At 32.9% G+C, this 27,957-nt stretch overlaps 1 protein-coding gene across 1 annotated transcript in view; it reads left to right on the top strand.

Annotated features, from left to right (window-relative positions):
- Positions 1-21,664, top strand: part of LOC143918111 (alkaline phosphatase-like) — a 47,798-nt gene extending 26,134 nt beyond the window's left edge. Inside the window, exons 10-12 of the mRNA XM_077439821.1 lie at positions 3,804-4,016; positions 18,482-18,612; positions 20,909-21,664. Coding sequence (XP_077295947.1) covers positions 3,804-4,016; positions 18,482-18,612; positions 20,909-21,172 — 608 coding nt within the window. The 3' untranslated portion in view covers positions 21,173-21,664. The remainder of the gene's footprint in view (positions 1-3,803; positions 4,017-18,481; positions 18,613-20,908) is intronic.
- Positions 21,665-27,957: the final 6,293 nt, after the last annotated feature.

Raw genomic sequence — 27,957 nt, 5'->3', positions numbered from 1 at the left:
AATTCGAAAACGACTTCGTATATAATTCACTCGAAACTACTTAATTAGGTTGAGTACTCGCTATGTTATGCTAATGTACATATACGGGGAGGGGCGTTCAAAAAGCTCCTGGAAAGTGTATATACACAAGATTGTAAATTGTGTTCCACTTAAATTAAAAACAATTTTCAATACAGAATTCCTATTCTTTGAAGCCCTTCTGGTATACGTCAGTATTGTTGCATCTAGCCAATTCAAAGCGTATCTCACTGGTTAACCTGTGAAGGATGGAGCGTCGAGATCGAACGAGTGTCCCTAACCGGGGTCGAGTAAGACCCCAGTATTTTTTAGTCAAAATACAGCTTTTCTCAATACAAGTGGGTTCAATATATATCTTATTAATTATTTTATACATCAACATAAAATTTGTTTAGTTCTATAGCATGTTTTTAACTATTTTTGTATTAAAAAATAACGACAAGTATCGACATGCAAACGTATCGACGTACATAGGTATGGTCAACAGGCGACTGCATGACTCAATAGCCACGTGCCAAAAGCGACAAAAACAATAGCTTACGAAAATATAGCTGTCTCTTTCTCTCGCATTGAATCATCGATCAACAACAATATGCAAGCGAACAGTCAAAAACATGACTTATCGCTACCGCCTTTAAATCACACTTTGGAACGTAGAAATGTATTTTTTTTACGATGTACCCCTTTTCTAAATCATAAAAAATCTTTGTAGTTAATTCTAGGAAAACAAGATATATAGTGTATATAGCTTTGAAAACCACATAGTAATAACGAAGAACGTAAAAATTGGGGCACTTGCATACCCCACTTCGGTGAGGGAGGGTTAAACGATTGTTTGCCGGTAGAGAGGACATGGGTTCAAATCTCGGCCGGAATTGAGAAATTTATACAAATACAAATACGTCTATCGCTTCAGGCAAGATTTGGATAGTTGATAATTCCAGATCGACTGTCTTTCGTTCGCCAATATGTTTGACTTAATTATGTATTGTGAAAGTTTAAATAAAATCCTCTCCTGTATACCGCAAATTTGACCAGTCCGTATTTGTTGATTGACGCAAAAAATACATATGCTTGTGGTTTTTAATTTGTATCTATGTACTTTCATTGAATTATGTGTTTGGATATGTACACAACTAGCCATGATGTCGATTTGGGTTGACCTTTCATGGAACTATGAACAAAAAAAAAAAATTTTAGTCACCTACCGCAATGAAAGCTTGCTTGGATTTATCTTTTAGAATGATTTCTTATCAAAAGTATGTGCCGATTCTTTCCCGTTGGAGGAAATTTGCTCCCCCACGTCTTTCCCACCCTTGTTTGCAGCGATCCCTATATAATGCTTTACATGCCTTAATCTAGTTTAGTGTAATGTGGAGTGCAAACGGTATATTTTTTATTGTTATTCGGTTATTAATTTTAACCTACAGTTTCCACAATTCAAATATTTTATTCCAATACTAATGTCATCTTTGATGTTCTCCCAACTATCATTCACTAACAAAAAAATCCATTCATAAATAATGTTCTTCTTTTATACATTGTCTCTTTAAATACATATAATACCAACGTACATATGTATAGCCGTAACGATATACGGTTTATTCTAACCCAATTCAGCTAAGATTGTTATTATGTTGGCATGCACTTCAAATTCAAACGAATTAAATATCTTCTCGTGCATACCTGATAAAGCTTGCATCAAAAAGTTTACTCTTGCATATATTTATTATAAATTACAAAATAAAATAACCACTCTCCGAGAACTTTATAAATGCACTGCGTGTGTGTGCTCGTGATAGTCTTCCTTAACCCATTAGTATCTGATTGTATGTTGATGGCAAATTAGTGACCCAATTTTGTATTTGCATGAGCATATATGTATGTATGTTTATTCTTTTATGGTTGGTAAGCACAATCTGATTTAATGCGCAGCATGTACGCTACGGGTACCTGCTCGCCTAATTTGAATCGTGGAAAATTAAATCTCACCCTTTGCTGAAATTCCCATTTGAAACCTATTTGTTTGTTGATTTGATAAGCCCCGACATTTTGCTATTATATTTATGGATATATTATATAATTTGTACATACATACATAGATGTGTATTGAAATTTCTATATCAATAATAATGATTTCTATAAATAATAATTAACCGTTTTAAAACCACGTGATGATTTTCTTATTGTGTAAAGAATTTTATTTTCATTTTATTCATCTCATTGGATAATAAAAGAGTTGAAATAATCAATAGTTATTTTTATTTAGGACAAATAATAGACATGTCCAGTAGTAAAGAAGAAGAAATAAAGAGACGTATGAAATTAGGATGGAGTGCATTTGCTGTTTTTAAATCAAAAATGCCACTTTACCTAAAACAAAAAGATTTTCGATCAATGTGTTTTGCCAATATTGACGTACATATGTATGTGAAATTTGGCCATTGAATGCCACTTAAAGAAGAATGGAACGCTGTATGCTTGGCATAACGAGGAAAGACAGGAAGCGGAATACGTGGGTGATAAGTACGCAAAAGTAGGATATCTCCTAATATATAATTTCCAAAGAGTCTTTGTATGTGTGTATGTTTATTTGTTTGGTTCGTAGAATGCGTGACGTTCAATTTAATAAAAAAATAACAAATGAATATTCAAACAAATTTAAATAAAATAAAAATATTCAAATAAATTTAATCAAATATTTACTATTAGATTAGGCATGATTAAGCGAATTATATTAAAAACACCGAGCGAAGCTGGGTAAAACCGCTAGTAGTGTAAAGAGATTGATATGGTAATGGGTGAGCCACGTGGCTAGAAGAATAGACGAAAGGTAGAAAAAAAGCTGTGTAAAAAAAAGTTTTTTAAAAACAAGGTTTACATATATTACATAGATTTGTATAAAAAATATTAAAACAATATATACAAAAAAAAAAAATATATATATATATGTATATATATATATATATATATATATATATATATATATATATATATATATATATATATATTAAACAGCAGCGTGGACTAGTGGTCAGCATATTATACTTTCAAGCAGAGTGGTCACGATTCGACTCCCACTAGTAGCTGCTGGCCAGACCTTGGTTTGTGACTCCAGGTTGATCATTTCCTATCAGAGTTTGCCAATATTTCTGATTTTAATTGAAACGGTTCCTGTAAATTGGCATCTTATTTCCAATCTCTCGTGAAAATCTCAAGTTATTCAGCGTCTTGAGGTTCGCCAGTTTGATCATAAAATGCTGCAAAAATTTCACATACATATCTACATATAACTAATTTCTATTACATAACATTTTCTCTAAACGTTTTAGTTTTAAAAATACGTACTTCACCCACAATGAAATTTTCTTATTTGACACATTGACAATGGCAGTATTTTGTTTTAATTTTTTTTAAGCGAGTTTTAAATACAATTTTTATTTTATATTATTTCGCTCAATTTAAAAATATTATTTACTTTATATCACGTATAATAAAACCATACCTATTATTGAATTCTAAAGTTCCGAAAGTTTGATCACTTTGTTACGACTCCTGACCTTTTGTTTGATTGATCACCACGCGATGAATATTCAAACGCAGTGATACTCAGAGTAATTTGATAAAAAATTTAAATGAATATTGATCAACAAAGTTTTTGTGTATATATACATATTAATTTGACTGAAATTCAAAAAAAACTTTTTCAATATTCATTAATATTCCGTTGGTTTCATCGTGTGCCTATTAATGTTTGAAATTAAAAACGTGACTGTTTTCTACAGGTAGTGACGTGAAAACTTCAGATATCGACGGACTTCCTTACAGCACCGTTCTGTACGGAAGTGGACCAGGTCACGGAGCCAGAATCGGTGATCCCAGTTTAGCTGAACCGGGACCTGCCGAAATGGGACAAGACATGAACCGAGTGCACGCTGCAGCTGCACCGAGACAATGGGCCACCCACGGGGCTGAAGATGTTCCTGTTTATGCCATAGGTAAATATATGCTACATTATTCGGATCTTATACATTTTTATTATATTATTATTCTTATACACAAGTTAATTTGAAAATAGAATCACACGAGATGAGCTCGGAACTTTGCCGAACATTATCCATCGCTTTCCTCGCCATAATCATGAAATTTGGATTCTATCCTTCAACTCCGGGATAGTTTGAACACAAGCTTACACTTTCTCCTTCAAATAGTCTCACTTGAATTAAATCATACCTGATAAATCTAATCTAGAAATGTTCAACTCGTTATTCGTTACGGACCATTCATTCAAAAATTGATTAATATTATGAATTTTACTTTTTTTTCTTTAACAGATGGTCCGTTAAATGAATAGGATCTTAGATTAATCATTTTTTAGATGAATGGGATCTTAGATTAATCATTTGTTAGATGAATAGTCCATATAAAGATAAATCGGGTGTAAGTGAAGACTAGGACATTCTATAAACGAGATTTGATATTAACGTTACGGGATATTTTATTCCTTACATCCAGACAAAATACTATAAATAGTAAATATTTATTTGTATTTAGGTCAAATAATTGACATGTCTGACAGTAAAGAAGAATAAATAAAGAGACATGTGAAATTAGGATGGAGTGCATTTGGACGAATGAATGTTGTTTTTAAATAATAAAATCCCACTCTGCCTGAAGAAAAAGATCTTCAATCAATGTGTTTTGCGTGTGATGACGTATGGATGTGAAAATTGGACATTGAACGCTAATATGCTACACAAAGTCCAATGCTTTTAAAGAAGTATGTAACGGTGTATTCTTGGCATAGCTAGGAAATATAGAAAACGGAATACGTGAGTGAGAAATATGACAAGAGTAGTGGATATAGTGGATAGAGCGAAGAGATTGAAATGGCAACGGGTGGGCCACGCGGCTAGAAGGATGGACGAAAGGTGGACAAAAGAATACAAAAGGATGAAAGGAAGACCGCAGGGAAGATGGATAAAAATTTGGAAAATGTGTGGGGTGCGATGGATGAGAGTTGCGCGAAACAGAGACAAGTGGAAGCGTGTTGGAGAGGCCTTCATCCAGCAGTGGATAGTGAGCGGCTGTATTTATATGATGATAATGTTGATCCATTTGAAAAAGAAGTTAGTGGATTATGTCTGACGTGATATCGTAGTCTACTACATAGGTCTCATTTAAAAAAATGACTACGTGACAGGATGTTATCTTATGCTTTTTTATCTAGTGAATCTGAACTCTTCAATTTAAGTGTATGTTTTCAACTAACTAATTGTTTCCGTCCCATTTTGTATGTCGTCACAGCACAACAATCTGTTCGTTTTCACAGAGATAAATCAAAAATTCTCGAGAGCGTCAGGATGCTGTCGTGAATAAAATTCGCTGTCCAATCGAATCGTTTGAATGTACAAAAGAACAGAGCCAAGATTGTGAATCCGATTGGAGCAGTTTTGAGGGCGTTATCTCGGTTGACGAAATCGCTTTATGCTCCGGCTACAGAATAATATCAAACCTCAAACCCAGTGCACAAATGATACGAAAAATTTTCCCTTATTTACTTCTTTTCATCTAAGTTTTTTTCTCTTCGTTTTGCCTCTTTTTCTAGATATGAATAGCCCATAAATTTTACATGGGTCTGAATATCTTATCACTTTTACAAAGAACGCTGTGTTTTCCTTTACTTTGTACAATGTGGGCAAACATTGTGAATATTTATTAAAATACTACGCAAGTCCTAGACTTTATGGTTACACTCTCCACATACGACGGTCCATTTCATGCGGATGTTCGTCGACCGGATGGTCAAAAAAAATTCTCTTCTCCCCTATATCGTGGTATCAAATTGTGTGTTTTATAGACTCACTTCACAGTTTACCGTAGAAGTTTGATGCGACATGAATAAATAGACACAATTGTTATATTGTTGAAATTTTCCGCATCATTTGTTTGAAAAAATTCCGCTTAGTCAATTTTCAAAGGATAAACTTGGTTAATTAAATAATGTCAAATAAAGTTTACTTTGATTGCAACTTGGGTAATTTTAATGAGTTTTGGACTTTTTTCATGGGAAAACAAAAGGGCCAATCGCAGAAGACGCCAAGGGAACCGCTTTTCTGCCACTCCCCTTCGCCTCTTCTTTTCCTTATAATTTTTCCGCTAATTAACATTATCGCGCGAATTTCCCAGTGAGGGACTTCAACCGGCGCGGTGGGAAAAAATGTTTTCCCAAGGATTTGCGCGCAAAAGTTTCGCACGGCTTAAGACAAAGACCGCTTTTGCAATTCGTTCAAGATGCGGAAGGTAGGGGAGGAGGGGGTTGAAAAAAATCGCCAAAGAAATTGTTTTTACTCCGCATTTGATTAATGTATTCGGGAAATCCACTATAAATCTTTCAAGTTTTCACCGCCGATGAACACCGTTTGTTTTTATAGCATCCTTTTCGTACCGGCCATGCACTATTCCTCTTTTTTTCGCCATCGAAATAATTAATCATCCCTAAACATTTTTTTGATTGAAATTAACGAGCGTGGATAATTACCGCGCGAGAACCGCTCCATCTTTGTAAAATCGTATTTACAGTTTGAGATGGGAATATTGTTATTAAGTGCGCCAACTATTGTAATATTCTCTGTGACACTCTCATTTGTCTGTGTCTATCGAAAAGTGGAGTAACCCTTACTTTTATTCATCCCTTTTAATAACACTTAATGTAGCTAATTAAGCGGCCTAATAACGAAATAATAGCCCCCGTCGCCAGAGAGCGCCGGTTATTAATTATCGTTATTATCATAAATATACAATGTGAAACTGTAATTTAACACCTTTTTTGTATTCCTTAACGGCTTTGCCTACACAATAGTTTTTTTGTCTGCGTGAAATAACTCGTGTTGTGAACGAGCATGCCTTTTTCTCCTTTCAATATACGTTTGCTAAATTAACTGTATCGATTATACGAAACACAATATCTGTCGGTTTTTGTTATTTGGCATTCTGCTGAGAGTTTTTTACGTTGGTGTCTGTTGTGTGTGAAAAAAAATGAGAAGAGCCACTCTTCGGAAAACATTTTATTTTTTTCATAGAACGCACGCACACATCGCCAACCATCATATTTCACACTTCGACCTTCATTCTCGGGATCGTGCCTCTTTTTTAGGTCTCTTAATCTTAAAAACGAACATGTCTCCTCCTTCGACATGAGCCTTTCTCACCCTTTTTGTGTTCGTACGTTCGACATATTCGAGGACATTACCCCGCTTGCTGTAAACGCCTTTATAGTAGTCTGCTTGTCATTCTTTATTCGATCTCACTAGATTTCTTCTTTGACTAACCGAACGAAATTCTCCGCGACGCTGAACTATTTTCAAATGTGAGTTCAAAAATCTTTCAAGTCAATTTCCGATCGCTTGCTTTGAATTAAATTTCCTTTTTTTATTTCGCTAAATGGTTCTGCTGCGTCTGTCGTTTTGTCGTGTATCTGTTTAAATGGATGTTTTAAAGTGGAAAATACTGTTTCGTTTCGTCAGCAACTATAAAACGGGACTCGCATTCCGCGAAGTGTCTCACGTACGATTCAAATTATGTCGAAGTCACTTTCGCGATACAAGTTTCCCGATTTCGTGAAAATTGCGAAAGTGGCGCGAGTGGAAAAGAGGGAAAAGGTTCCGAGATAAAAATGCAAACAATGACTTTATTAACGCTCGAATTGAAAAGTCAATTTTCTTTTAGCGCGAGCCTCATGATTTGATTTGAAATTCTTAATTCACTTTTGCACCACTTGACTTATATTGACTTTCGAGAAACAAATTTAAGCGTTTTGCAGGTGACGTAATACATTTCGCGCAAGGAATTTGATAACGAAGCGTTTTATACTGTACTTTGTATTATTTTGAGTGTGCTATTTATAAGCTCTGCAATTAATAGAAACATTTTTAATGTGTTTGACAGAATTCCAAGAATAAATTAATTTTTATGGCTTCTTTATTGAATCTAAAAATACGTATTGTAAACGTAATTTTTCTCTATTCTCGATCGTAGATTTTTTTCATCTTATACAGGATGTTTAGTAGCTCGAAAAACCTTGAAGGGTTGAGTCTTTCGTCTCACTTCCGCTTTGGTAATTTTGGGTTTTATCTCTTCTTCGGGGCTTAAAAGATTTTTACATTTTTCTGATTATTTGCTATTTTGTAATTACTTATTTTGTGTAAATGAGCTCCTTAACCCGTAATCAGACGAAAATTTTTAAAATGGTCAAATCAGGTGACCGAGCAAGCCCAAGTTATAGTCCACCTATGCCGATGCAAGCTATCCGAAAAACAGTTATTATAGTTTTCTTTAAATTTTTAAACTTCAGTATGCTGGACAACTATCATGTTTGAAGATGATTGGATTTGCCGAGTCCAGCATTGGTAACTCGTCAAAAACTGGAAGTAAATTTCCCTGCTTAAAATTTCAGGTAGAAAATGAGGCCGAATCAAAGTTCTGCTATCTATTCCGGCGCATACATAAACGGAAAATTTTCTTTTAAATGACATCTGCTTTTTTCATTTCGGATTTTCGTCTTTTTTGGACCGTTATTGGATTGATTGGACTATTAGATGCTTTTCAGGAACCACGCGTACTATGTATGTCACCGTTTAACAAAAATCGATATAACTGAATTCTTCGTGCGAGATCTCCATCTACAAAATATTCATTTTGGACAGAAAATTGACAAATTTTGAGAAATCGACCGAACAACACCAAGATATAGAAAAATCGCGCGATTTAAAAAACAAATATATGTATCTCCGAATCTCGAGCCAATCAACATTTTTTATTGCCGGATTCGTGTTCACAGGGCATAGAAGAGTGTTATCTGTGAGATTTTGGTGTTTTTACTAAAAAATTTTAAAAATTAAATTAAAAAAAAAACACAAGACTTTGGACTGAGGAATGTTTGGCTCAAAATATCGTAAATTATGTAAGCTATCAACCCTTCAAGGCTTTGTATCGAGCTACCAAACACCCTTCTTTTAGTATTTTTATACATTTTTACTTTATCTATGTATGTACACAGTAACAATAGATGAAGTTTTGTGATCATGCGAAATCGAGATTTTGACTAATTCGAACTCAGAATCGATTACTGATCACGTTTTCATGATATGGAAAAAATGTGTGTGTGTGTCGGTGTATTTTGGGGATTTTTTGAACACCGTTAGGCCTATCCAACTAAAACTTAGTATCGGTTACTGAAATTCTTATCGACACGACGTAATTTTTTTTGAAATTTTTAAGTTGACCGGAAATGGTACCTCTCCTTATAGGTATCCCCTTTTTTTAAAGTTTTTGAATTCAATTATCTCCCAAACCGCTAACTTAATCGGACTGAAATTTTTTTACATGTAATAGACATAATAATTTTTATAACTTTATATTTTTATCTGAACCGGAAGTAGTACTTTTACTCTAGAGAATCGGGGTTTTTTATTTTTTTCTCAGAAACCTTTTGGTTTATTGAACTGAAATTTCATATCTAAAAGCTTAAGCGTAATAAAAAGTTATGTATAAAATTTGGTAATCATCCCTCAACCGCAAGTGGCAGTTTACTCTTGTTTGATTTTTCTTCCACTATTTGTTTCGACCCCTTAAACATGTGTGGTCTTCACAAAAAAATTCAAGTATAATTATTTTATCAATGTGATGAAAATAAATAAAATCACTAAATTTAATGAACCGGAAGTGGGATTTTTTTCTCTTAGAAAGGTCAAAAATGTTGTCGCCTGGATTCTGTCCACATCTCTCAACGCAGCGTTTCCCAAACTTTTTTGACTCGCGTACCACTTGGTAGTACATAACGCTAAATTGTACCACCATATAAAAATGATTGTATTTCATGAAATTTGTTTTTGCAAGTGTAATTATTATATATAGTATTTGTATGGTAAGGAATGTGAAGACAGGATACACGCAATATGTATGTAGATCTGTTTTGGTAACAAATTTTATGGAAAAAAAATTTTTTGCGGAGTCACAATTATAATATGCTCCTTATTATCCGTCATACTTCTATTATTGATACTAAATATATTATTGATTGTTTTAATAAAAACACAAAATTACAAAATACATAAATTATGTTTTCTTTTCATTAAATCTCCTTACAAAATAAATTTGATGAGATTTTTGTACTTAGTTTTTTGAATTTGGTTCAAATGATGCGAGATTTACCTTTAAGTCTGGAGCTGGATTCAATCAATTTCTATATTTGTATTATTAAAATATATGAAGAGAAAGCTCTCTTAACCAGTTCAGTGCTAGTAAACGGCGACATAAATTTAAGCGTTATGTCATAAAGCTGTTCATATTCTTAACTTATACCTAGCCAAAAATTAATAAACTTATTTATTTCGAATTCAGTTTTTAAATGCTATTATTTGAAAGTTCTATCAAGTTCTCCTTTTTCTTGGAAGCTGTCCGTAAATGTTCATTATCAACGGGGTTTGAAATCAAATTGTTTGCTTCTTAAGGTTTGGGGAAGCACTGCGTAAAAGACGATTTCAGCCCTATTAAATATTAAATTATTTTTTCACTTATATCCCGAGACATACGACTCTTGTGTTCAGATAAGAAATTATGTAAATTTTCAAATACTTCAGTTTGATCATTTTCGATACATAAATTCCAAAAATCTAATTTTCTAATCATATGTACTTTCAATTTTATCTGCAACATTAAAGATTATTATCGAACTGTTATTTATTTATTGAAGCGTGAACGCGGTAAATTTAAAAATGCACTCCAAAATCCATGCCGGATCTGAGGAAAACGTATCTATTGCCAGATTTTCGATCAACGAATGTACATATTGACGTCAACGATGACTAATTAAGATAATGTTTATTAATTACTAATTGTTTTAAATTAATTTAAATATTAATTATATATGTATAATATATACATATGTGTACGTATTATTTGGTACGTATGATACCAAATAATCAATACTTACAGTCTCATAGTTATTGAGAGTCAAACTCATAGCCTCATCTCTCGAAGTCGGATCATCTGAGAGTCTCAACACTTCCAAACAATTTGTTTGATCGATTGTTTTGTATCGAGGGTCGATTGTGTCGATTTTTAACTTTTTGCCAAGATCTTAGAATCGCTCGAAGTAGTTATCGTCGATATCTAAGTGTATTTGAAATTTTTAAACCAGATAATAAAAATACTTGGTTGTTAAGCGATGTCAGCGACTCTTACGTGTTTCTCCGAGATAGCAATACTGTAACATTGCTTCGATAACAGGAAATTCGAAATCAGAAAGAGCTTCATTAAGCGAAATTTCATCAGCAAAGAAGGATTCACTACACGCCGAGAGCACTATAATGTGCGCAAAGAAGCTGTGGAATATGAACATTAGAAGTGATATTTTTACAATAAATAATTTATGAAATGGATGAATTATAACACATATGTACTTCCGGCCGCGAACAGAGATTGGCGCGTCGACTAACTTTTCATCTTTCATAGCTTGATAAAAGTATTCGAGTCGTTTTTTCATAAATTCTGGTCTGGCTTTTACCTCAATCATCTTGCTTCATTATGATTTTTTTCACGTGTCCAAATGTGCTGTATAGTACAATATAACAGAACCTACTAATCTGACAAAATCTCAGTGATGACTGATGTTTATTTTGAAGTTCCTACGAACTTGTTGTGTTGTGTGTTGCCTATCGCGGTAAATCAGCTTATCTTGACCCAACATGCGTCTATTTATGTTTCATATTACTCAAGGATGTGGTGTCGTACCACAGATAAAAATGTTTTCGTTAGTACATACATACATATATCAGTAGCGTGGTCTAGTGGTGAATGTTGAATTATCTCGTACTTGATGTTACGAGTTCGATTCCTGCTAAGTCTCGCTATTGGCCAGACCTTGATTTGTCAAGGTCAATCGTTTCTTATCAGAATTTGCCAATTTTTCTGATTTTCATTGAAACGATTCCTGTAAAATTGGCGTTTCCTTCCCAATTTTCTGTTGCGAAGCTTTAGTTATTGTTATATCTTAGGTTTCACCATATTGCTCACCATAGATGTCTCTGTGGTTGTTTATCGAATATAAAAAAAAATCGTATTTTACATGAAAGTATTATTTAAAATCGTTATTTATCGTATTAATACGATATTTGTAATATCTGACGATAGATGTCAGATATTGTTTAGATTTACATGTATCTATGTAATAATTATGTGGACCAGGAAGGCGCATTTGGGGTTTACCTGTTAAGCCTTCCTGGTATATTATCAGTCAGCTTATCAGTCACAAATTTTACCGGAATGGCCCATTTTTCGCCCTATTGGGTCTCACTTTCTGGCAATTTTGTTTTTATACTTTTACAGTTGTTTTCAGCATACCTCAACGTATTGTTGCCAAAAACTTTTAAAGTCAGTTTCCCCCAGACTTTCAAGTAGTGCGTGTCTTTTTTTTTGTGTTGTGAGCGTTGAGCGTAAAATATGAATTTTTGTCGATCGCCGAGAAATCAAAAAATGTCACTTTCTGGGAGGAAAATTATTCTTTTGTGGAAATTTATCGACGAACGGGGACGTATTCTACCTACAATAACTATATTTTTTAAGAAGTATAAAAAAACAATGGACATAACACCTGTCGAAAGAGGAAAAATGGCAAAAAAACTGATTTCTCGAGACGAACGGATTTTAAAGAGAATTTCACTTCAAAATAGTTTCAAAACTGCGTCAAAAATAAGGTCTGAGTTCATTGAAGTTGGAAAAAACAGTAAGCCTTAGATCAGTTCAATATAAACTAAATGAACTTGGTCTATTTTAACGGGCCGTGCAAAAAAAAACCCTCCTCACGAAGAAAATGAAGGATACTCGTCTTTGGTGGGCCAAAGAGAAGAAAAATTGGACAGTTCAAGATTGGGAGACGATTACTTTTTCAGATGAATCCAAATTCAACCTGATTGGATCAGATGGGATGGCGCTAGTACGACGAAAATCAGGTGAACGCTATAAATAATCGTGCTAAGCGCTGACTGTTTAACATTCGCCATGGTATGGTATTGGGGGCCATCACACGGTATAGTGTTCGGTCAATCATTAAACTAGATGGGATAGTCAACTCACAGGAGTATAAAAAAATCATCGTCAAAAGCGTTATTCCTACATTAGAAGGCTTACCGGAAATGGTTAAGGATCTTGTCTTTCACGATGATTCAGCACCGGCGCATCGTTCAAAATTTTAGAGTATTCAAATTTTTTTCACAATTATTTTAATTATTTTTAATGCATTGGTATATCACCATTTAGTTTTTGTTTAAATATCGATCAAGATAAAGATAGTTTAGGTATAAACTCCATTGAATGGCCAGGAAACAGCTCGGATCTAAATATAATCGAAAATATTTGAAGCAAAATAGGCAAAAAAATTAGAGATAAGAAACCAAAAACGATAAAATAATTAAAATACATTATTTATGATGTATGCTACAATGAAATTAGTGATGAATTATTAAAAAACTAATATGAATCACTACTTAAACGAATAAAACTATTTATTAAAAACAAAGGGGGTCCCATTAAATATTAAAATAAAAAAATATTTTTATTTGTATTCCCTACTATTATTTGAAGTCCCCTTGATATGTTGAGAAGCTTGAAAAAGAAAAAAAAAATCCGTTTTTATCGATTTTTTGATTTATGAAATCTACTCCAGGTATAAAAAAAATGATCATTTTTACTCCAAATTTACAATGATTCCCCTCATAATGTTATCTATTGACGAAATCGCTTTTTTTTTGCTGCATATTGATGAAGAGGAGTTGTAGAAAATAATACGAAAACTGTTATTTTAAATTCTTTTCCTAGTCTTTAAAAATATATCGTTATTTGCATGTGATGCAACTGGTAAGCTTCGTTTTGCGCTGGGTGTATGTATGTAAAAAATATGTGTGTAAAAATAAATAAATAAATATCAATCATACCAGTAGAATTTAACTGATATACAAAATTAAACTTTTTGAATGTTAAATGAATCAAATAAGTCGATTCTTCTAGATTTTTCCTACTGATTACGTATCTTTTTTCCAGCACGTCGGGTTTTTCAACAGTCGTATTTTGGACTTATTTTTAAGCAACTTGAACCCTTTTATATGTATCTGAGGCAAATCCACTTAGTAAATTGCATAAAAATCATACTGTACTTCGAATCATACTGTACAGATCGAAACAACCGTCTGATAGCATTTACTACGATTTGGTTAGCCTGTGTTGTAATATTGAAAATAAACAAATTCCAGAAAACCTTATTCACAATACACCATTTTCATCGATTTTTAATTTAATTATATGCCTGTATATGTATGTACTTAATTCGCGATAAAATAGTTTACGGTAAATACCGGTATTTACCGATGGCGAAATTTCGCCGATTAACCGGTAAACCAGTATACCGGTATTGCAATCCCTAGTGGCTAGTCCACGTTTTGTGGAATAAATGAACAGCTAACACCACGCATTGAAATCGATTTGAACTTGAAAGCATTAATTTTTATTACATTTTCAAATGCACTCAACCGCAATCAAGAGTATCCGACATCGACCTAAATGAAAACACGTATGCCAGCCAGGTTTAAAACAAATGTGCTTATAAATTCCAATGGACAGCTTATAGATAAATGTATAGAAACCAATAAGTACATACATACGTTTACATTGAAATTGAATTACGTCCTAACATGACATTTTTCCCGGCATATATTTTACATTAAATTCACACATTTTTATTTAAAATTAATACATATATATATATATATATATATATATATATATATATATATATATATATATATATATATATATATATATATATATATATATATATATATATATATATATATACTTAAAGTAGTTCACAACAACTTTTATAATCAAAATAACAACGGAATCATGAAAAATTGACGATTTTATGTAAAGACCGCTTTCGTCATACAAATTCCCGTTGTGAGCGTGGCGCGCTTTGTACTGGAGCTCCATAAAACCCATACAATATTATTCATTTCTTATATATATTTTTAAATATAAAATATACACATTTGAATTAACGAAATGTGTATTAACGAAAATACAGTCATATGTCTTCTTCTTCTAATGCCAAATCCATATTCATACGTAGACGATGGTCAGACAATATTTATAGCCTATCCAATTTCTGTCTTATCATGGGCAAGCTGAAACAATTTCTCGAGTCCACTTCCCATCCATGACCTGAGCCCATCCATGACTGTTCCGGAGCCAAGAAAACCCTTTTTCCCAAGTCACCGTTTGTCTTCTACTTTCTCCTATATTATTGACTGTAGAAGGTGACACTTTGAGCCATGATAACGTGGCCAAAATATTCTATATTATGGCGCTTTACCGTATCAAGAAGCTCTCTTTTTAAGTAGTTTGAAACAGTTTCATTCTTCGTGTGTTCCTTCAATGAGACCTTTAGCATTCTCCGGTAACACTACATTTCAAAGGACTCTTGTTCAAGCTTACCACTAATAGCATCCGTACAGCAACACTGACCATACATAGTAGTCTGTGTATATTATATTTATGTGTGTCTCAGCTTGCTTACATTTCATAAATTTTGTATATTTTTTCGGCATTTTTTGTATTTAAAATAAAGTTAGACATCCGTAGAAGCTTTCAACAACTTTTATATTCAAAATAATTAATAATGAAAAGAAAAAAAAATACGTTTTCTTCTTGTCATTATTAATAGACAGCTTCTGTCGCTTTGTATGATAATTTTTAGTAAAACGGCATCTTTGAATTTTTGTTAATCATAACTGATCGACTAAAAACATCCAGTTTTTTTATGATTTTTGTAGAGATAAATTGTTCAGTGGAGGCACTGGATATTGATTAAAATCGATGATTTTTTTTAGTTTAACATCCTACGTAAGCCCACCACGTCCAACATGGGAAATCTAATTCTTCGCTCCGACCGAATGTCCATATTTTATTTTATTTTATTTTTACATAAATAAATCATATGTGCCATGACACAAATTACCCCACGGGGACAATTTTCCAAACATTACAGTGCATACAAATAGAGACAACAAATTTTTGATACACAGCAAATTTGCGAGAAATGCGTTAGTAACATAGATAGCATTTATTAGATTTGAAATGCGAATATCTCGAATTTGCGATAAACTGCGTGGAAGCATATCGATTTTTTGGATCTTTCGCAACATTGAAGATCGAAAAATTGAAAAATTCTAACAAGAGACGGTCGATTTGTGTTTTTTTTAATAACCAAAAGACCTCGCCAGCAGCTTTTTTTTGCTGGGACTTTAAGCCCATGGAATTTCCGATACCGGTATTATCGAAATAAAAAATAACGTTATCAGTATTACCGGTACTTTTGATATTTATTCGGTTATTTTCAAAATTTTAAAGTAGGTAGGTATAATCCTTTATTCTTGCGTATAAAAGTAAAGTAGGTACGTATAATCCTTTATACGCAGGTATAAAGGATTATAATGTTTCTTTTTTTTGTGTAATTTTTAGCTTTTTTGCAATTCCGACTTAAGCTTATCAGATACCCAATTATCGCTCACTGGAGATGCAAACGAAGAGTCAACCATCAACTGGAGGTTTAGTTGTTGTTGAAAGAAAAAAAATTTTTTTTCATACTCTAATTAGAAAAGTAGTCCCGTCCCTGTCGTGTCATCATTTGTATATGTATGTACATATATATCGTACTAAAAAAGGTTCCAAATAATATATTTTATCACATTTTCAATGTATGTACGTAATTAAAAAAATCAGTATTTTATTTACAAAAGACATTTTCTTCACTAGTAAAAATATTTTTTCACTAATTCAAGCGGTAAAAATGTATCAAACAATGAATTTACAAGGTTTAACTCTATAAATTTAACCCTAACAACCCAATCTTAAATGAATAGGGCCAACCCTTACTTAACCTAACCTATCATAACCCTTAAAAAATAACAACCCTAGCAATCTAATCTTAAGTGAATAAATCAAACCCTGAAAATTCAGTGAAAACTTATTTTCACTTGAAATATAATTTCACTGTGACATATACACATCGGTCGTTTTCGTAGTTTTTAGCCATGGAGATATCGTTTTCGACACATAACACGTACGAATTTGAAAAAAAATGATACTATTGGTATTTATTTTTTTAATACCGGTATTACCAAAGGCTTTTAAAGTCAAATATCGATACTACTGATATCGGTAATTTCGGAATTGCAATCCCTACCCATAACCAGCATAACCATTAGCCAGTTTGGCTTAGTGATAGCGTATATATTTATCATCACTGAGGTCATAGGTTCGTGTCCTCGCCACTGCTGGTTAGATTTGGGGGTTTTGTGACTCCAAATCGATCGTTTCTCTATCAGAGTTTGCCAATTTTATCTGATCATTGCTGAAACGGTTCCTGAAAATTGGTATTAAAAAATCTAATCCTGTTGTCACAAAAATCTGCCTGTGTATAATTTGTATTAATTATACACAGTAATCTGAAATCCATAGATGTCACTATGATTATTATTTCTGATTAATTGTTATATTCTATATATTCTGATTGTATATGTATGTATTACTGTATTTCTGATTTCTGGTTGTTTATGTATTTCATTAACCCGTCGCTTTGGAGCAAATCTGTAATGGCGAGTGTGTATTGATTTGTGACAATAAAATAAATAAAATTAAAATAACCTATATGTATATGTACTGGTATTCAATAGTTCTACCAGTGCTATTTGATTTTTAAATGCTTTTTATTATTACGAAATTATGTTCACAATCTTATATCTATTATAATAGCTACTGATCTACTGATCATTTTCTATTTTACAATTTAATTTAATTTGGTTAGTAATCATAGTATTATATTATTCGAATGTTAATGTACAGCATAATAGGAAAAAGAGCTCAAAAACCTATTTACAATTCTTATAAATGCTCATAATACATCTAATACATTATATTAACTAAATACTCTCTCGTATTAGTCGATGACCAAGACTCTTCACAAGTGTGTTAGTTAGCTACTGTTTAGTTTGTTAGTAATGTCTGTATCAAACGGAATATTAATACCAGTGCTATTGCAATGTATATAATGTACAGAAATAAAGCAGCATCATTCAGTCACTTGGATCCTTCGACTTTTAAATCCCCTGAGAGATACAAATAGTGCATTTACATTATATACACAAATCACCCCCTACAACACACACACACATTACACAGAGTGAGTATACCCAATGGAATCGTGCACACGTATGAAGTTGACAAATGATCGCGATGCGGCGCGCGCGCGCTCGACATGCGAGATAAGCGACTTAAGCAAGCGGCTCCCAACCTTTTTTCATGCATATATTTCATAAATTCATATGTATAGTATATACGTGTTTGCACACAGGTCCCCTGGCCACAGTGTTGTTCTCGGGCACGTTCGAACAGAGCTACATACCACACGCTGTCGCGTACATCGCGTGCCTCGGCGACCAAGCGGCCAGGTGCGACGAGCCAGACAACTATACACAGCCACAGGTAAGCATCCAATTCTGAAATCCCACCCCTCCCCCCTGTCTCCTTTGACCTCTCGTTCGTGGATAGATGCACTACTGAGCCACTGCATCCTAGTGCAGTGGGTGGTTTGGGGTGGATGCCGGCGTGCATCGAGCGACGCGTATTTCCATATTGAATGAGCGTTCGTACGTACGACCCTTACGGGATCATCTGTTCGAAAGGTGTAACGTAACGAGATAAGATCTCGCATAGCACGCGTTTTGAAAAGCATCATTGTTGCCGGTTCAATTGTGAATTTTTATGCCGTTTGCGCGGCTTTGATATGTCGTGGAACTACTCGTGTGTAAGTAAATGTTCGCTAGCTCAAATAATATCAAACTGCATATGTATGCCATACTATTTGAAGATACTGTCATTAAGTGACTTCAAACAGAGAAATGTTATATTAATAGAGTGGCTTTAGGTGTCATATTGTTGTCAAGTGACCATTGTCCACAGACAATCCTAAATAATTTTAGCATCAGTCGTATTTGATGCTTGGTGCTCGACGTACATACATATGTCCGATAAAAGCTTCTATGTTTGTTTATTTTACTCGCAAGATAGGAAAAATTGCACAATACATTCAAACACACACAATAAACAACATGGGATAGATTTTTATAAGTAAATTGATCCTATTGTATTCCGTGCGTTGTAGCGTATTTATAGACGTACCGCGTAATATTGACCACAATTATTTATTCATAAGTGCCCTCCTATTATTATTACATTTCTCTGACTTCAACACGATGTGTCAATGCTTTTCTCGACAAATTCTCTGGAGTTCGTTTTACTTCCACGTAGATCGGAAAATCCTAGTAGAAATATTTACTTTTGAATATTTTAATAGTATACTTGTTTTTGTCCTACGCTTAACTCACTATGGAACGTAAACACACGCTGTGTTTTTAATAAAATTTCATTCAAATTTCGTTTTTTCTTAAACTTACATTCATAGATATCATACCAGCGTATCTTTTATTCGAAATATCGATAAATAATTTTTTTTAAATATATACTTTTATGGTTTAAGGCTTGAAATTTTTTTCAAGGAATTTATCAATAATATTCAGAAATGATTTCAAATACTCTTATAACAAACATGACTGATTATTTAACAAGGTTCATTCTATTATTTCTCCATAGGATACATACTTCTCAAATCGAATCTTTCATTAAAATGAATGGCACAATGATCTTTAAAATAGATAACTTTAATAATAGATAACGTGAAAATATATTGAAATGTATGTTTATAAATTTTAGACAAAATTGAATACTGCAATCACCACAGTGTGAGAAATACTTATCTGATTAGTCATCCAGTGTAAGACAACTATAAAAAACATGCATTTCACTTTTCAATTTAATAAACAGTAAGGCTTGGGAGTAATGTTTAATTTACAAAACCTATTATTTTTACCGTTACCTTAATGGAGAGCTTAAAGAAAATTTGGACGGTCCATAATGAGTTAATAATAATAATTTCAGAGAAAGGGCACATTATATAATAAATCTAATATAAATTACCACCACCATTGTCTAGAAAAACAGTCACAGTACAGTTTTTAATAGCTTTTTATGCAATACTGCGAACTGTTTGTAAAGCTATTGTACAAACTTGTTATTATTTTTAAAAACAATATAAAATTTTTCAACGTCGAAAAGTTGAACCAGTTGTACATATTTGTATTCCGAACGTGCACTTTTCAAAGACGACACAAGTTTTATTGTCTGTATACTTTTTGGGCCATTCTAAGGCAAACATCTCGAAATGCATTCTATCTATTATTCATTTATAGTATTACACATTTTCAAACCACTATTGTAGAACTATTATAAATATATCATCTGTTTATTTATTTATATGTACACATACTATTAGATCACTGCATAAGTTCGTGCCCGATTTTGATTAGTGTATTTCAACTGTAATCGGGTATGACCTTATGCAATCATCTGATATATCTTCTTCAGAGCACATCGGTGAAGTCTATTAATTGCCCATTTAAATGAATATTAGTATAAAATAAAATATAAAGGAACTTACAATCAACAGACAGTCAACTGGAGTAGTGATATGAATAGTTATTATTTTCATATTCGATCTGTTTGATTTATTGCGACATATAAAACGCTACCCTGATAAATTGGTTCATACGAACATATCACTATTATGCTCCGGGGATGCGATGCGTTTTACAAATTGTTCTATTTCCTTTTGGTAAAGTTTGATCTAGTGTCTCGTTAATAATCTGATCATCTTTTGCGATAGATGGCAGCCACGTGTCCTGAATCTGAACTGGGCAGGAGTGCACCGGGAGGATCCCGAGGGGGTGTAGCTTCAACCGGAAGTGCAGGGACGTCAGGACGTCTAGGGATTCCTGGTGTCGTCGTAGTCGCATCTAGCGTGATGTCTGATGATGCTGCACCAAGAAGTCACTCATCTCCTGTACATCATCTCGGATCTCTGTTGACTTTACTAATCAAGACTTGCTGTCTCCTCACGCTAGTATCACAGTGCGCGTTCACATTCTAGCACTCGTCACGCACGGTTTAAATGCAACGGCACTGACGCACGACTTTTGAATAACACTATTGAAAAAATAATAATAAAAATTTTAATTCACTTAAACACTCCTTAATAATACGAATCATGTGTGAAGGCATTGTTTTATTTTATTTGATTTTTTTAATATACATATACATAAATACATACATAGTGTGATTTTATTTATATTGCAGTTATAACATATCTTTCCGGTTCAATAATGTGATATAAATCTGAATAAAACATCGTTTGTGTATATATATTATGATAATGAAATAAATTAAATTGTAATATGATTTGGTGCGGAAAATTCGACGTGTCCCAAAAGCAAGCGAGGATTACAGTGTATATGTAAATATAGATCACATTTTATTTGTTATTTGACTAATATAGTTGTGTAGCTTAGATATGAATATGTTTTTCAAGGGATTTCTTGACATTAATGGTTTCAAATAAAGGATCAAATCAATTTTTTTCTGTAACGATCGTGTTTTAATACTGTTTTTCTTTTAGTTCCTGTAAGAGTTTCGGCTGATGTAATTTGGTTTTGAATTATTCTATATGATTTATGCCTTATTAGTTTGTAGTGGCTAAAAGCACATTAATCCCTCACTTTGAATCCAGTTATTCTGCGTTAATATTCGGACCAAGCATGATGACCACTTACACTTCACTAATCTATTATAATCCTATTGTGGTCCCTTGATTTGAATTCGCTAAGCAAACGTGACCTCTACTTATCCCTCTTAAATAAATATTAATACAGTTTTCCGCAATGTACATCCGAAATTCACACAAAACTAATTCATTCATCGGTAGATTTTAAAATTCAATTCTGCTAGCAATATAATGTACATATATACATAAGTACATATTTTTGCGTCTCTGACAAAAGATTACAGTAAATTCAGAATTTAATTAATGTCTTTTTCTTAGGTGAAAATAAAATACATCAAACATAAAACGTTATTATCTCCGTTTGAAAATTGACATGATTTTCAAAGCTAATTATTATATAAATTACTGAAAAAATATATATACATACATATATAGAATAATATAATAAAAAAAATGGAATCCGTCTTTCGGCGCTTTTGAACGCTCGTTATTATTTAAATAAGAAGACAGAAGACACGCGCAGGAAATTGAAGGAATACTCCGGAAAAATAAAATAAAGGCTTTAAAAAGGGAGAGGAGCAAGAGCCATCGCAAAGGTAAGTCATTTACATATTTTCCAGGCGAGAAACGTCAAGTAAAATTGTGACTTATGTTACCAAATAATGCCATAAAACGAGCCCAATTGGATGTACCGCGAATTCCGTTTTTTTTCTTTCATAAAAATACATAGCACATATTATATGCATGCGATAAAATGTGTGTTGTGACGTTTTTCAGATATTAAAGTATACAAACGTATAGCTATTCCGATGCAATATCTTTAAAAGTTGGGCTTTTTTGTTCTTTCCTGTACTGTTAAAGAATAAAAATGCATTCAGTTCGCTTTCTTCTGAATCCGATTCATCTTCGCGTACTTTGTGAAAGCAGTGCTTATGCAAATGCATTTTTTTATATAGATAGAGAATTTAAAGCGGACCGCAGCACTGCAATCTTTTCAGCAATACTTGTCATTTACTGAAAGGAAACTTTCTTTTGTGTGGCGAAACCGGTTGAGTTTGAGCTTATTCATGCGATTTTCCCTCGCATAAACATTTCCCTTTTGTTTTCATTTAATTTACTCACTTATATATAATCATGTTGCAACGCCATTATTAAAATTTCTATTTATATATTGTATTCAAAAATAAAAACATGAATTTTAATTTAAAATTCACCGCGGTTGATCTCGAATGTTTGGACAGCACTTTGAAAACGGCTTAAATTCAAATTTCTCAAAACAAATTACAATTTCGATATTCTGAATTTTATTTTTTATATATTCTCGTATCGTGTGTCGCAAGAGTGTTATTACATAGAAAAAAGTTCTTATATTGATCTCCTACCCACTATCGCTAGTCTTACGACGTGCTGAGTTTTCGCTGTTATTTTTTAATATAACTTTATCGAAAACCGTATCGAGAATCTAAATTCAGCCTATGCGGTAAGCGAGCCTTAAATTTTCATCTAAGATTTATATTGAAGTATAACACGCCCACGATGTATTGCATTGTGAAATTCAGCACACGTATTATCATTGGAAAGTTTCGCTTCGCTGACGACGATGTAACTCAAAACTCAATTTAATTTTTTTTCTTTTGGTGATACGAAAAAAATTTCTTGCGTTTTTCAACAAAAACAATATTTATAAGTGGACGTTGAAAAATCGCAACAAAAATATTTAACATATATCGGTATGCTACATATTCTTCTGCATAAACATATTATTCTTTATTTTTGACCATCGAGACTTATAATGCAAAAATGGTCCAGATTTTCAAATTAATGAAAGAAACTAGGTACAACTCTGTTGATGCGCTTCATATTATTATCATGAAAAGTAATCATAATTAATTTAATTTATTGAGCCATAATATTTTAAAGTGGCGGAAATCCAATTTTCAATTCCAAAAATACTATTTATGTTTGACTTAAATAAATAAAACATTAAAAATGTGTCGGAGTTGGTTGATTTTTTACGATTCTAACTTCAACTACACAGCACTGAAAAACACGGAAAAAAAATGAAAAATTGAAACAGCCAGGATCCGGATTTTCATCCATTGAAAAAAATTTGAATAAAAAACGATTTTAATCAGAACAGAAACCAAACTGCCACCGATTGGTTCTCAACATATAAGCCGTTATATATTTGAAAGTGGCGGAAGTCCAATTTACAGTTCCAAAAATACTATTTCTGTTTGACTCAATTCACAAATTGTTATAACTATGTACTTTTAATATGTTCAGAATCTCAGAAAAGCAGAATAAACGTATTACAGGCCACCTATATTTTTAAATTTTGTTAAAAGCAAACCATTATATTTAATTTTTTGCAAAATGTTTCTTGAAATGAAGAAAAATGGACTTATGCCACTTACTTAAAAAGGCTCAATTTTATATTTTGGACGAAATGAAGCGTATTAAAGAAGCACTAGATGGAGAATGATTTTAAACGATGATGATATATGTACCTACATACATATAAATGTATATATGTAGTGGGTGGCGATACGAGTAAAAGTTGAAAAAAGAAAAATTTTATGATGGAAAAGTAAACTTCACATTTTCAAATTTTTAACTGTCGAAAGAGTAATATTTTGGCCAATATTATAAATGATCGTCATGTGACGTGACGACCAATCGGTTCAAGGAGACGCTGGGAATGGGGGAACTGGTGCTGAGCGACTGACACGTGCTCCTGATATTGAGCGCCTGGGTTTGAACGGGTGACTTCAGCGTTAGATGCGCCGAAGCAAGTACAAAAGCGTACACACATACTCATTCATCATTTGGACGTTGGCAAACGGGCTGAATCAGCAAGGATATAATGAGCGCAGTGGACTTTTTACTATCAATATACTCGCGCACCTATAAATTACCTTTATAAAATGTATACATAACATATAACTTAAATTTAATTTATGTATTAATTCCTTTCCAAAAACACCCGTTGAAATCATTGCGTACAACACTGGTTAAGTATAAAATCATATTGTTTAAATAATGACTATTGTTTGCAAAACCCTCTTTCACATTTCATGTATCATGTTTTAAATATATGTACATACATATATTTTAAATTTGCATTATTTGTACTACATTCGAACCGACCTTCCAGGAAACTTACGTAAAATGTACATGCTATCGCATTCACCCTCCACTTGACCAATTACATTTCGTTTCAGTTTCGCATTGTATTTTAGTCAAGAAATACAACATTGTTCGTGCGTATTGCGGTCGGTAGAATTTGACTTTTATTTTTTACTAGTAGCTTTCCCCGCCTTCGCTCAGTATTTTTAATATAAACCGCTTAAACATGACTAATCTAATTGTAAACATTTTATTAAACTTATTTGAATACTCATTTTTTTTTATTAAATTGACTGCCTCTTTCGAAATTATATGTATACCAGAATCCGGCGGCCCCCCGGTGCCTTCACCCTCAGCGCCGTTGCCCCTGGCGCCCCCCCCCCCCCCGGAGTCTTCGCCCTCGGTGCCTTAGCCCTCTGGGCCTTTGCCCCCTGAATCGAAAAAAAATCGAATCGGCGCCAATGAATCGAAAAAAATAATCGAATGTGTTGTTTACGAACCAAGGTTACATATATACATACATATGTACATATATGCAAAGTCTCTTTCAAAATTATATATTAGATTAGTTTTAAGTTCGTGTTTATTATTTTGAAATATTTACATTAATTAAATAATCCTTTTTTGACTTTAACATCACTCTACTTTTTAAATTCACCCACCATAAAAGCATTTTCAATATTACATACCATTTCTACGTTCTCGATTGCCATATAAAGTATGCTGATCTTCAAATATTTGTATTCTTTCATATGTTTATGTATTTCGTTTAATTGATTTCTCATGCATAATTTTACCCCAGTCACTCGTCAGTATTTTTGGAAAGTGTTGTGATATTTGAATACAAAGACTCGTTGAAAATCTTTCGAAAAAGCGATCGTTGCGATTTTCTTTCGAGAAAAACGCCCTCTTTCCGTGGGTCGGATACCCGAAGAGCCCTCTTGTCTTGCCTTTTCCCTCGAACCAAACGTGTCTGGAATACACACGCAGATTTTGCTGAAAAACTTTTTATGCGTGAAATTGAAAGCAGCACGATACGCTTATGACAAAATCATGCGAACTGAATCTATTCGTCGTATCAAATCCCCATTGCATATATATCTTTGCTCGGCCGTATTCATTTTTCACCTGTCACCCGTCGTATTCTGACATATTCACTTTTCACTCATACCAGTCATCGAGGGAAGTTCCTACCTACATAAATACATATCATACATGCGTAAACAAACATTTTGATGCGATATGTTCATTTTACGTTTCCGCCAGAAAGAAAATGCTTTTTTTATTTGAATATTCTGCGTCTTTATCAATTTTACATGGATACTCTTCTTTGCAAAAATATCCTTAGCTTAACAATGACTGACACAAAACCGTGTTGACAATATGAATTTCAAATATTGTTTTACAAAGAAATTTTTCATGTTATGATATGAATTACATGCAGACTTTAGAATTATATGTATGCATAGCAATTTTGTTCAATTTGAATATTGACATGATGCTAATTTAATACTTATGTATATATGTAAGTAAGATAGATGTATATATAGAATATAGTGACTGGACAAATGCATGCTAGATGTTCAAGGAGAACTAACCCAAAAGAATTCTACAAAAAAGTGTCAAGGGGGTATTTGTATGCTATCCGAGGGTGCTAACCTTTTTTTGTGGAATTCTAATTTGTATGTTCTTTTTGAGCGCCTTTGCAAATTAGGACTTCTCGAAACAGCGCCACTATTCAGTGCAATGTAGTGCATTTTTCCGGGAACCATAGAATACGTATATGTATGTATATACATATGTATGTAAGATATAAAATAATATGTGTAATTATGGCTTTTAAGGAAAATGTGTATGGTCCATTAAAAAGGTTAATTGTTCACCTGATTCCGAGAAAGGAAGTAAATCATTCATACAAAAGAATCCATTAGTGCTACACGCCCAGCACGTTCTCGATATGTTAGAGATTTCTAGTGTAATATATGTATGTAATATGTATACATGTAAATATGTACGATAAGCATGTGTATGTGCCTCTCTAGTACAGTAATCTGAGAACTTTCGCGTTGTATTTCTATTTCTCATGTTATATGTATTTAATACATCATGTCTGCATGTACATATGTGTTTATTTGCTCATGATATAAGGTTAAAACGCCATAACTTAAAATCCATATATTATAAATTTACATAAGTGACCTTTACAAGAAACAGTTTTTTTTGTAAGATCGTTAAACCACGCATCAATCAAAATGTATTATATATGTATGTATTATTACAAAATATCGTGCATGGACTTTTGGCTGAACGGACATTAGACCGATGGATGTTTGGCCGATTGATATTTGCAATTGCCTTGTTTTTTTTTAATCAGCAGAGGATGGTAAATGGCTGTTAATGATGTTGATGTGATGGAAAAGGGGATAAATAAAATATCATTGTCAATTATCTGTTAATTTATTTTAATTATAATGTAATTGCTTTATTAAAAATAATATAAAAATAAAAATAAAACAAAATTAAATAATGACGCACACATACGTTTTTAATTGCTGCCGCCCAATACATTTTTCAAATAATTTTGTACTTTGATCGATTTTGAAAAATAACGCTTTTTTATATATGTATATAACGATAAAAATTATTAATTGTGTATCAAAATTATTCAAATCCCACTAAAAAGAGATTCAGAAATCATATAATATTTGACATATTATAAAAATTTGATAAATTTAAGCTATTAAAATTTTCATTCGGCCAAATATCCGTCAGCCTAGTCAAAATACGTTCGGTCAATTGTACGTTCAGCCAAAAGTCCATCGGCCTAATATGCATACATTCGGCAAAGCGTTTGTCAGCCAAGTGTCCATGAAATCAATAGTCCGTCAGGATGCGGTGCATCCGCTCTAAAATCGCCACACAAATTGAATGACAGATTAACGAACTGCTGCTTTAAATGCAATTCTCGTATTCTCGAATGATAGATTGCACATCAGATGACGGGTAACCTTTCGATGTGCACAGAT

Source organism: Arctopsyche grandis, chromosome 10 (assembly GCF_051622035.1).
Source record: "Arctopsyche grandis isolate Sample6627 chromosome 10, ASM5162203v2, whole genome shotgun sequence".
NCBI lineage: Eukaryota > Metazoa > Arthropoda > Insecta > Trichoptera > Hydropsychidae > Arctopsyche > Arctopsyche grandis.
The sequence above is the reverse complement of the archived record's forward strand: the minus strand, read 5'-3'. Positions and strand labels throughout refer to the sequence as shown.